Source organism: Poromitra crassiceps (assembly GCF_964638095.1).
Source record: "Poromitra crassiceps genome assembly, chromosome: 18".
Lineage (NCBI taxonomy): Eukaryota > Metazoa > Chordata > Actinopteri > Beryciformes > Melamphaidae > Poromitra > Poromitra crassiceps.
In genome coordinates this window covers 18669626-18682443 of record NC_139636.1, presented here as the reverse complement: position 1 = coordinate 18682443, position 12818 = coordinate 18669626, and the positions used below count along the sequence as shown (strand labels likewise).

Sequence of the window (12818 nt, the reverse complement as noted above, 5' to 3'; positions counted from 1 at the left end):
ACCCAGCCTTAAAAGTAACCCTAATCCAGAGACTGAATATCTATAACTACTTTTCACATACCGTAATTATTAATGTCGCTTGAAACTCAGTAGACCTTTTAGTGATGTGATAGAAGTTGAATATCAGCATTGGACTATCCAAATAAAGTGACCAGATGCAACTAATAATTGTGATGACAATTTTGGGCAACAAAGTCCAGATTATCATTTCTGCCATGGTTTACTAACCGGATGCTGCTGCCAAATGATTTGTTTTCACATAACCATCAGGGAACAAGTGGCTCGGGAAACCGTTTCAAAGGGTGGGCACTTTCTAAAAATAACTGGCAGGTGATTGGATGAACCATCTGTCTACAGTATATCACGTCTATCATGGGCTCGCTCTGGCGTCACACCAAAGCTCGCCCGTAGCTGCCTCTGGGCGATGATTGGTGCAAACCATTGGTGGTTCAGATTCAAACAAATGGAGCGTGGCAAGATTTATTTGTCGTGTGATTGTGATCTCGTGATCTCGTACAAATCCAGCTGCCTCGCAAGGTTAATGGTTTTGGTTTCTAGATGAATTCTTCATGTGAAAATCTGAGTGGGTTCATGTGAGAAAATTGTTTTTTCTCTCTCTCTCTCAACAGAGCCTTTGCAAGAAGCTGTCCCAGGCCATCGATAAGATCGATGACGAGAGGTACGACTCCGAGGCAAAGGTGGCCAAGACTGACAAGGAGGTAGAGTATTTTTTTAATTCTAGATTACAGATTGTATAGAGCGCCAAAGTCACGCCCTCTATGCATGGGACCTATTCATTTTTCATTGTCATTTCCCATTGTCATTGTGAAACTACAAAACCTTTTTGCTTTTTGACCAAATTATAAAAAGAGTTTTACTTTGACAAACCAAGTGAGTCAACTAGATGAATCACGGGAGACCATAGAACATTTCGGACCAAAACAATCAAACAAACATAAAAAGCTGCATGTCTTCCTTCCATCATGGCCACCTAATCATCCCTCAATATCTAATTGGCTGTTTCAGTCCTCAACTCTCCAAAGTGATAACTGGTGTGTTGTGAGCATTCTGACAAAGCATTCTGCAAACTGGCTGCCATGCATCACCCAGATGGGTGCTACACATCGGTGGTGGATGAGTTGAGTTCCCCCGACCCACACATAACCCCCCCCCCCCCCGCCCAATATGGGAAGTGCTTTGGGTGCCTAGAAAAGCGTAATATAAATGCAATCAATTATTAATATTCAACATAGATGCTGAGTTTCGTGATGTTCATTTACCTCTTTCTCTCTCTCGCTCTCTCTCTCTCTCTCTCTGCAGATTGAGGACCTGAAGCTGAAAAAGATGGAACTGGCGCCGCTGAAGAAGCCCGCTCTGAAGAAGGTCCGCATGTCCGCAGACGCCATGCTTGCAGCTCTGCTGGGCGGGAAACACAAGGTCACCATGGACCTGAGGTCCAACCTGAAGCAAGTTAAGAAGGAGAAAAAGGAGGAGGAGGTGAGGAACATGAGTACTGCAGGTGTCTGGCTGACGGTCGTGTCCGTATGATGAGCAGACAGCCCGGGCTCGTGGACACTCTGAAAGTAATGAAGTCGACAGTAGAATTCAAGTGAAGTCCAGTTTATTTATATAGCCCTAATTCACAGGCAAGTCTCAAAGGCCTTCACAGAAAATAGTCTTGCTAGATCAATAAACAGAAACGGACGAATTTATGCAAAACAAGCATGGCAGGAGAGGGAGAAGGTAGAAAGACAGAAAGCAAGAAAAACAGAGTAGACAAGAGCAGATTTGAGCAAGGCAAACAATCGAACTATTCTACAGCCTAACACAGATTCCTAACTGGACACGATGCAGAAGAGCGAGCGAGCGTACATTAGATAGTTTCAGTTTTTACAAGATGAATAAATCATCTCGAGATGACTGTGTTAAAAAATAATAATTGCAAGCACAGCCGTTCTCGGCTTGCTGCTCTTCCAGTGAGCGAAAGGTTCCTCTGAAGAGCTCTGGGTTTCCAGGTCCTAAACAAACCCGTGTTTCTCTCTCCTCAGACGTCAGATGACTGGCGTAAGAACATCGAGGACAAAGCTGACAGGAAGAAGATGTTCGAGACTTCCTAAACGCCAAGGCCTGTCTCATCTTTCTGTGTTTAAGAACAACACTTGTCTTAACTGTCGGTCGCAGGAAGAAGATGTTCGAGACGACTAAAGACTAAAAGACTCTCAAATTATTCTCACTGTTTCCGTTCTCTCTGGACTGCCACCTCTGTCTTCCGAATTACATTTGACCTTTTTCATGGAATTGGAATAAGCTGTTGTGCCATTAAATCTCTTTGAATAAGGCAATGCTGCGATGCTGCGGTCTTTCTCAGAGGATGTCGCCCGGTTTAGGGGTAAAAGTGCCTCACTTTTTAACACACTGGGTACCCCTTTTTCCAAATTTTTCAATGTGCAGGGTAGTCCAATAGACTTCTATAGAACTCCACACAACATGCAGGGTAGTCCAATAGACTTCTATAGAACTCCCACAACATGCAGGGTAGTCCAATAGACTTCTATAGAACTCCCACAACATGCAGGGTAGTCCAATAGACTTCTATAGAACTCCCATAACATGCAGGGTAGTCCAGTAGACTTCTATAGAACTCCCAAAACGTGAAGAGTAGTCCAATAGACTTCTATAGAACTCCCACAACATGTATCCAAATTTGCAGCGTCAATAAGTCAACTTAACTTCAAATCGAAGTGATAGGAACGATGTGTTTGGGTGGAACTGCAATTGTTCAGAACGTTTGAGATGGATGTCTCCGAGTTGGCCTGTGTGTTGTGGAGGCACAGGGAGAAGCTGCAACACAGTTTTAAGAAAATATCAAATTCTTCCGACGGTAAACCACAAGATGTCAGCAGAGAACCTCGGTCTCACATGGCTCCCTGAGAGGTATTCTCACCAAATCACAGCCCTGCAGATATCTTCTACACTTCAATTGCCGGGAAGGTGTAGCAAGTTCTCATTAAGTTCTCCAAAATGTGAGTAGCTTTCTTTTACTTCTGTTCACTTTCCTTTTAGTGAAATTATTGCATGCAATTGTGCCTAAAATGTAAAAAGATAGTTTTGGCAGCAGGACATTTCAAGTGCTGGAACTATTTCTGTGTGCCTGCCTGGAAGTTTTCAGAAAATATTGTAAAAAGTTGCTGAAAGCCTGGCAACACCCACGTTATGTCTGCTTTCAGCCTAAATGGTTTAGGAAATAATACTTATAATTGAATGAATTATGAATGAATTCTAATTCTAATTCTAATTGAATGAATTTCTGAACTCATTGTCATGTCTTGTTGTTTTGGTGACATTGTCTTGAGCTTTGGCTCCACAGCAGCACTACTAATGGATTAAATTCATTCCATAATGATTCCATAAGATGCAACTCCTCTACAAAAAATTGCTGGCAAAGTAAAACATTTTCTTACAGTGCAATCATCTGTATTTTCATACTACTTGGTGATGAATATAAAGTCACATTAACCCCCAGAAGATATTAATTAATGCATGTATTTAATATAGAGTGACACCATTCTTTTCACATTACAATACTGTCAAACTAACAGGTCAGATTCTGTCAAAATTATCTGAGCTGAGACAGCAGCAGTTTAAGGTGTAAAACTTAAAGCTGTTGTGCAACAATCATTCTTCATCCTTGAGGGCGGAGAGTGAGAGCTGGGGGGAAGGAGGGGTCTGAGAGAGTGGCCAGTGTCCTGGACGTCCCGCAGGAAATTTACGAGGAGCATTGGAGAGGCACGTTGGTATTTCTGGAGCCTGCTGACCTATTGGTTTGAAGTGGTTCTGTTACCATAAAGAGGGGCTGAGTTTGTGCTGAGCGGGCACTTCACACCCTATATACCCCGTTTCTTCTTTTCTGTTCTGACTTGCCAGTGTCTCCCCTGTGTCAGTCGGGCCTGCCTCCTCTTCACGTTCAGTAGGTGAGAGTCTCTGCAGCAGCAGCAGCCATGTTGATTAATAGGTTTTATAGGTATTATAGGTTAATAAGCATGAATCACTCCCTCCAGGATTTTGCTTTTTTTTGTGGTTGTTGCGATCAAAACGCTCGATTTTGCAGCGGCTCTTCGCAATTTGTGGAAGTTTATGTGATTTTTTTTGCGGTGCTTGTGTGTGTATGCTGTGACCCCTGACCTCTGAGGTTTGGAGGTAGAGAGAGAGAGGGAGCGCTCAGATCATCTCTGCTGGGATTATTGAATCTACTGAAGGAAATTGAAAGACACTGATCTGAGTGGTAAAAAGAAAAGTGGGGAAAAAGCAGTGTACACATTTTTTAAGTGAGCATGCAGTCACTCATTTTGGAAGTACAGCTAAATTGTTTTGTGAGCTTAAATTCTAAGGTTCTGTCTGACCCTCTGTTAACTAAAATTGAGTTATTCTATTATTTATTTGCAATGAAATTTGGAAATTATACTGATGTTGGTTCTATTCAGCTCCAGTTAGACTTTTGCCTTTTTGCATTTTGACCTCATACTTTGACCAATTTGATACATTTCTATGGATTTGTGCTTAGCTCAGCTTATGTATTTATTTCATTTATTTGAAAGGGCAATGTGCAGTTCAAACATAAATGTCACTTGATGCACCGTACCAGATTTTAGCTGCAAGCTAATTCACATCTGTAGTCCCTTGTACTTTAGGTGCTGTAAAGGAAATTATTAAATTCCACTGTGGATATTAATGGGTTATAATAAGTGTTCTTGTTATTGATGAAAGTTGTGGTGTGTGTTTGGTGGCTGGGAGCTGTCTGGTCCTGAAGGTGTCAGTGGATTCAGATGAGTGCTACAGCTTGTCGCTGCGTGCCTGCGGGATGTCAGACTGGGTGTTAACGGCTACAGCCTCTGCCTGCGTGCCTGGCTCTCTGTTGTTGGTTAGGGCAGATTCCAGGCAGAATGTGTATCTGACCTGCCCCAGCCAAAATTAGCTGGTTTGTGATGCCTGCAACAGGTTCCTAGCACAGTAAAGTGGATCATGTTTCTGGGGCTCAAGGGGTCACCGATCAATAGAGCAGCAGGGCGGATCCGGTTCTGCCCGTGTGCCTTGTGTGAGCTTCTGATTGGCTCACATGTTTTACTGATGAGTCTTCTCCCTCTTTGAACAGGGTGGAACACACAAACAGCCAAAATGTCTGAGTAAGTACATGTTTTCTTCTTTCAGTTGGTATCAGAGATGTGTTACTGTCTGCCTCAGACCGCCTAAAGCAGTGCTTCTCAAATTTGTTCATGTCAAGGACCCCTAAACTGACACAAATTAGACTACGGACCCCCATTTGAAAAGATTTTGTCCCATGGGTCCCCCATCTGATAAGAGTTTTGCGCTTAGATGCTTCAATACACAAAGTGTATGAAACCCATAGCCAAAATAGTCATACATTCTGTTATTGTGTGATTGTGTGCAGCCATATGTGATTCATCAGTCATGTCATATTTGTGTTTTTATAACACATGTCTAAACAAATCTAACCTCTAACCTCTCTCTGGCAGCGGAAAGAAAATGACCTCCAGCCGCAGGCTTCATCTGAAGGTGAGCTATCTTTATTTACTGTGTCCTCATTTCTCCTTATTTCTCTTTATTTTAAGCACAAAATCATCGACTCATTAGCAAGTGTCCAGTCTGTCAGTAATAAACTCAATCCCATTTCTCATTTTTACCCCTACCCCTCGTTTTCGAGTGCCCCTCGTTTTTCGAATTGCCCCTTGGAACAAAGTTACAGTACAAGGGGTAGTGGTTGAAATCTTCCCCTGAATTGGGACAACTCTTCAAGCCCCTGATACGTCATCAGTAGTCGTCAATGGTTTTTATGTAAACAAACGTGATGAGTTTGTTGCCGGACATTTCCAATCTATCCATCAAAGGGGGAATGTGACATGGAAATGGACTGTCATGCACAAATCAGCCTTAAAACAATGTTGTAATGCTAGCCAGCTAACGTTATAACATTGTTCAACGTTACATTGTTCAACGTTACATTTTTCAACGTTACAACATTGTTCAACATTGTTCAATGTTACAACGACATTGTTTGTCCCTGTGTCGTGCAGAGCTTGATGCTGCAGATCGCTGCCAGCTGGATTGCGAATGAAGAGAAGGAGATTGTCGCAGCGAAGGAAGCCTACATGGAGGAGAACTGTCCTGCTCCTGACACCAGTGGAGACCAGGCTGCCCTCCTTGTGAGACCAGTAGCAGGAACCTGGGTTCCACCCAGACGTTTTGTTCAGATTTTCAGGATCTTTAAATCTGACCATTTTTTAATATGCATAGTTAAATACTTAAATAAGCATTAACTGCTTAATGCTTAAATAAGCATTAACTAACCTGCTTAATTGTTAATTACCAGCCTTGAGTGTAAGCTTGCTCTAACCTTAACCTCAGTGACTTCATGCCTAAACTCAACCACAATGCCTTAGTTAACAAGAACACCATTAGTCAATGATTGATTACTAGACATATTTGTTAACTGTTAATTAAGGGTTAGTTAATGGCATTACCTAACCCTTTATTAATGTATTAACTAACCCTTTATTAATGTATTACCTAACGCTTAATAATTGTACCCATAGTATTGTAAAGTGTTACCAGTTTTCTTAAAGTACTGTATCAGCATCAGCCTCTAAATCATTTAGAGGAGCGAACAAGGAGCATGTTGTCTAATTCCAGTTGCACTGGCAACTAGGAATATCTGAATTGAGTGATGTCACACCCGAGTTGACCGCGTTCCAGTAAAACAGCCGGGAAACCAGCCAGCATTAGCTCTAGCCAGGCTAGCCATTGTTGTTAGCAATAACAGCTGATAACAACACATTTTGTGGTATTTTGTGCATACAAACACCATAGCAAAGTTTGACAGTATGGTGTGTACAACGGATTTAATGAACCACAAATAAGAAGTGCTAATAAACAGTATATTACAGCTTTTACTACTGTTGGGGTTGGTGAGGTTTTGATGTAGGGAATCCCAGTTCAGGTGCGTTCTCAAACTTTGACCTAGTTCCCAGGGCAACTGGAACGCGGCATATCTAGTTAGCAGCGAACACCGTAAATGAAGCAGCTGTGATCTCACACATGCTATCAATTCAAGAAGTGTGATGACAAAAGCACTAGCAGCCCAGTGGGAAATAGAAGGTGAATATGTAGTGTGTGTGTGTGTGTGTGTGTGTGTGTGTGTGTGTGTGTGTGTGTGTGTGTGTGTGTGTGTGTGTGTGTGTGTGTGTGTGTGTGTGTGTGTGTGTGTGTGTGTGTGCGCGATATGTGAATGGCGCGTTTGTGCATCGACAGGAAGTCTGCAAGAAGCTGTCCCAGGCCCTCGACAAGATCGATGAGTCGAGATATGACTCCGAGGCCAAAGTCAACAAGAGTGACAAAGAGGTAGAGTCAGATCTGAGAACACACAGCACGGTGGACACAGCTGCTCCTCTCCCACTGACACACAGAGGCAATTTACACCTGGCATGTTAGTGCCAGGTGTAAATGGCCGCACACAACTCTTAATACACAAGGATGTCTGAACTCATGTATTATAAAGGAGTCTTACATTTCAAAGCCAACTATTGTCTAACTTTGCATTGTTTGTGACTCTACGAGTCAAAAGACTTCTGGTGATAAGATTGTTATGTTGCTTTTATTTTACAGCATAACTAAGAAAAGTTATTTACTGTACTCGAATACCCAGTTAGTCGAGTTTTAAAATAGTATTTTTCTTAAAACAAGTAAAAAAAAAAAGGGGGTTGATTGCATCTGTCGCCAGCGGATGTTCTTCTTCTTCTTCTTCTTCTTCTTCTTCTTCTTCTTCTTCTTCTTCTTCTTCTTCTTCTTCTTCTTCTGTTTGGTTTTACAGTGGGACACATCTGGGTGACTTGCAGGGTTGACTGTAGTTAGCTGTTAAGTAGCTTAGCATGATAAACATTGCTGATATTTATCTGTATTCGAGAATATAGACGATTCATTTGAATTCGAATGCCACCCGTATTGAATAACGTCATATATGGATTACAAGCAGCAGTGGGGGATACGGCGGGAGCTGCTATCTATGTGATGGACAGCAAACAGAGCATGCTGCCAGTGGCACAGAGGTAAATAGAGTAGATCACTCATATTCTCGTTGCCTCTATAATATAATAAGCATATGAGCCGACGTGTGTCGGAAAATAATCTATAAGCACCTTGAATTGCCTTTGTGTATGAAAGGTGCTATATAAATAAAATTTGACTTGACTTGACTTGATATACAGGACAGTACATAAATACAGGCATTTCACATGCCGTGTTTCCCTCGTTTTCAGGTTGCAGTTAAAAAAAAAATTGTTTCAGCAAATAATATCAAACCGAACTTGTCAGGAAGAGTTAAAAATCATATTTAAAGCTAGAAATAAGGTCCAGGGTGTAAAAAAAACTGAATTCTCCTTTGAGGCCTAAAATTCAGATTATTGGATTTTAGGCTTTTTAAGAGACCTGTAACATGCTGGGTATTTCAATGCCTCCAGATCGAGGATCTGAAAATGAAAGTGGTCGAGCTGGCTGGAGTGAAGAAGCCCGCTCTGAAGAAGGTCCGCTTGTCTGCAGACGCCATGCTTGCAGCTCTGCTGGGTGGGAAACACAAGGTCACCATGGACCTGAGGTCCAACCTGAAGCAAGTGAAGAAGGAGAAAAAAGAGGAGGAGGTGAGGAACGCTGCCAACAGTCAAAACACATTGTTCAGATCTGGGCTGTGGTCGAATTGTAAAAAACAACAACAATCTTCTATTTGTAACCACATTTCTTTGACTTTGAGGGAAAATGTAATGAGCTCAATGACAGATGTGAATGCACATGTGACATTATTAAGCTAGGGGGATCCATTACAGGTCAGTCTGTTACAGTAGGTACATAATCACAACAGTGTATAAAAATATGTAAATAAGGCATACAGTAAGGAAAACCGGAGGTGAGGAACGCTGCTACAGTAGGCTACCCTTTCACGTCACCTAACGGTTTCTCAAAAAGCCACTGAGTGAGTGAAACACTACAGTAACTGACTAGCGTGACACGTCATCGTGATTTCAGTGATTTTCAATGGATTTCAATCCATATCCTGCTGCTGAAATACTGTAATTGCGTTTTTCTGTGTTAGCAACATGGTTAGCAAGCACAAGCATTAGCAAGTTATGTTGATTATATTAGTTTATGTTATGTTGATTCGTTTTCGTGAACAACCGAATGGCACGTTGCTTTGCTGCCGCAAGGAATTGTGGGACGGCAGTATCTTATTTAGAGAATTCAAACAGCTCTTATCACGGCTGCCACTTAGGTACTTCCAGGTCATTTCACTCAGTTACTGTAGGAACCATCCTAAGCTAAAAAGACTATTCAACCACTACCCAATTCCCTCCTCCAGTAAAGGATGCTGGTCCAACAGCAGGAATTGTTCTGGACATTTACACCTGTTGGTCATGTGAAAAGGTTAGCTAACGCTTCAGTTTAACAGCTGAAACTCCTAGCTTCTGGTTTTGCTCACGGATAATAAATGAAAACTTGTCATGAGTTGGGAGTTGAACCATCCATCCCCCGACCTCCAACCTCCACACCATGACTGTCCACCGTCAAACCACTTCCTCTTTCTAGTCCTGTCTCCTCTGTTTACAGTCATTACCGCGTAAATTAATGTCCTTAAAAATTTAAAGAGTTGCCAGAAGTTCTCCTGTAGTATGGAAGCGGAAAATGCCAGTGTGAGTTAATTATTTCATTATCTTGAGAAAACATCATTTTCTCGAGATAACAGGTTAATTTAGCTTATCTTGAGAAAACCAAACACAATGCAATTTCTGCCTCTGTTAGACCTCTTGATTTCTGATTACCGTAAATTCCGGACTATAAGCCGCACCTTTTTTCCCGTTTTTTGGCCTTTTTTGGCCCCTGCGGCTTATATAACGGTGCGGCTTATCTATGGATTTTTTCCAAAAAAAAAAAAAAAATCTCTCTTTTTTAGCACTCTTTCTAACTAAATCCACTTCTGTTTTAATTTCCTCTCTTGCCCTCTTTTCACCACACTGTATGACACTGTATGACACTGTGTGCACTGTAAAAAACAACACAGGTGGTGTTGTGTTATGTTGTTTTGTTGAAATGTTAATAAATGGGAGCTTCCTCAAACAGCCATCTCTTTCCCGACAATCCCCTCTGTGCATGAACCCTTACATATGGTAATTAAACATTAAAACACAATAAAAAAAAAAAAAAAAAAAACATTAAAACACCCGCGGCTTATAGTCCGGTGTGGCTTATATAAGAAAAAAATAGTCAACTTTGCAGGTGCGGCTTATACACCGGTGCGGCTTATAGTCCGGAATATACGGTAATATAATAAGTAATAAGAGGATACAATATTTTGTTGAATGGGTTGATTATCTCATCTCCAGATAACAAAGCTAGTTTTCTTGAGATAACAATATAATTAACTGGTGAACTCGAGATGACTGGGTTAAAAAAAAATGCAAGCACAGCCGTTCTCGGCTTGCTGCTCTTCCAGTGAGCGAAAGGTTCCTCTGAAGAGCTCTGTGTTTCTACGTCCTAAACAGGCCCATGTTTCTCTCTCCTCAGACGTCGGAGGCGGGTGACTGGCGTAAGAACATCGAGGACAAAGCAGACAGGAAGAAGATGTTCGAGACTGCCTAAAAAACATCCTGGGTCCCGGCTGGCAAGGACAACAGGGAGACGCCCGAGGTTTTCACCCGAGGTCTGAGTGACTGAATGTGTTTCCATTAGGCGACACGGGGACAAGCTTTACATGTTTCTCCTTTCTTTTTTTGTTTTGTTTTGTTTTTTGGTTGTTTTTGTGATACCGCTGCACCGTGAGAGACGTCCGTTTTTAACTCAAGCAAAGCAAATGTCCTCAGTCTTCATGTTCACAGTTCAGAGTCTGACTCAGGAACGCATCTTCAAAATGTACAGTTTCTTGGAATCATTCGAAATAAATATTTTGAAGTAAGAATTAATTTGTTTGCTACTTTTATCCACACATCTAGTAGTCCCCCCACCCCAACAAACTTCGGTAACACTTTACAATACTGGTGCACACATGTGCATGTAATGATGGTTAACTCATGATGAATTAAGCCATTAATTGATGCTTACCGCATCATCAACTAATGAAAGGTATGTTTGATGAACACACTGAGTCATATATGAATTACTATTAATTAAGTAGGCTATGCCTATATCATCATGGATTAATTCCTCATCAACACATATTTTAGTATTATTATTAATTAATACCGTAATTCATGTGTTAATTACCACTATCGACATCCAGCTCCCTGCAACCGGAACTTTAGCGTTACCAGACCGCAGTGCCGACAGTCCGCTATGCCGATAGCCCACAAGCAGAACCAGCTGAGCGAGGCGGTGTGCAGCGTGTCGGGGACCGGCTAACCTCTCCCAGCCCCCACGCATCTGCTTACTAGCCGCCATTACCTCGTTCATCATGGGCATTCCTTCCTCTTCGAGGCTTGGTCCACTGCAGGGACACAGAACATGTGGGCCGGTGTTTTGTGCCTATCTTACCGGGTGTCTAAATGCACGACCCAGCAGGCCAGCCACCCCCTACCACTACCCAGCCTCTCTCCCGGCCCCAGACACCCAGGACAGCCCCCCTACCACTACCCTGCCCAGGTGCCTCTCTCCCGGCCACCAGACACCCAGGACAGCCCCCCTACCACCAACCAACCCCTACCCGCCCTGCCCCTCACCTTGCCTGGGTCCCACACCTCCGGCCGAGACCCCCTACAGAACCTCTTAGCCAGGTACGGCTATTTCAGCAGCTGTAGCTATCATTCCGATGTTGCTGCTCTGATGCTCTTTTATTCTCCTGTCAACCATTTTATGTGAAGCACTTTGAATTGCCTCTGTGTATGAAATGTGCTATACAAATAAACTTGACTTGATATAGGCTATGCGTGTAGTAGCCCACCTGGTAGCTCCTACTAGCCCCGAACCAGACCAACTCAAACCCATTCTCTGATTCACTGCATCTCAACAGACCTCAAACACTGGATGTATGGCTTGTATGCCAAGAACCACATATGTATGAGTCACTAAATAAAATGTCTGTACAAGTAAAACAACGTTGGTTATGTTTATGCAACTAAAACAACTTTGGCTATGTTTATGCAACTAAAACAACTTGGTTAAGGTTAGGGTTAAAAACAGAACACATTGGGAGGCAAACCCGGTCCTCTTGGTTGAAAGGCGAAAGAAACTTCACCCTTGTCAGCGAGCTATTTCTATATCAAACTGTTGTTACATTAAATGACAAATGTGGCCAAACAAACATTACCTTCTAACAATTTTAAAGATGTTTTTGTGAAACTAAAACATTTTTGGGCTGTGGACCAACCTTGCTAATGTATGTTAAAAAAAATTGGAGAGTGGACTGGATCTTCCTCAGTGAAGCTTCATGTGGAGAGTGTGAGGAGACGGTCTTCAACATGTCCAGTTTTATCCACATGTGAGCCTGAAGCCTCAGCTCAGCTGTAAGAGTTGCTCAAGGAGCTGCGCGGGGCTGGGCTGGGTGTATTTCAGGAGCTCGCTGGCCCATTGGCCCAGTGGGAATCCACTTCCATAAAGAGGATCTGGGCATTCCCTGAGGCATCATATATACCCTATTTCATTTTTCACTGTCTGTGGCTCGGCACTGTCTCCTTTTCTTCCACCCAGTGTGTCTTGTCCCCTTCTTCCTCCTCATAGGTGAGAAATCTTCCTTATTTTTATTTATTTCCTGGTCTCTTTTAACCCGCATC

General features: G+C 42.4%; 2 protein-coding genes across 2 annotated transcripts in view; both read left to right on the top strand.

Annotated features, from left to right (window-relative positions):
* The window catches only part of LOC310792989 (uncharacterized protein), a gene marked incomplete at its 3' end in the record, with an annotated part of 38930 nt that extends 36813 nt beyond the window's left edge, over positions 1–2117 (top strand). The window contains exons 12-14 of the mRNA XM_083654741.1: positions 630–719; positions 1321–1510; positions 2056–2117. Of these exons, the coding sequence (XP_083510867.1) occupies positions 630–719; positions 1321–1510; positions 2056–2117 (342 nt within the window). The remainder of the gene's footprint in view (positions 1–629; positions 720–1320; positions 1511–2055) is intronic.
* Positions 2118–5172: 3055 nt separating this feature from the next.
* On the top strand, positions 5173–10809 carry LOC310792988 (troponin I, fast skeletal muscle-like; the record flags this gene model as incomplete). The annotated part of the gene is made up of 6 exons (XM_083654740.1): positions 5173–5180; positions 5532–5571; positions 6090–6218; positions 7324–7413; positions 8529–8705; positions 10621–10809. The coding sequence occupies 6 exons, from the start codon at positions 5173–5175 to the stop codon at positions 10693–10695; spliced, it is 519 nt and encodes a 172-aa protein (XP_083510866.1). The 3' UTR covers positions 10696–10809.
* Positions 10810–12818: the final 2009 nt, after the last annotated feature.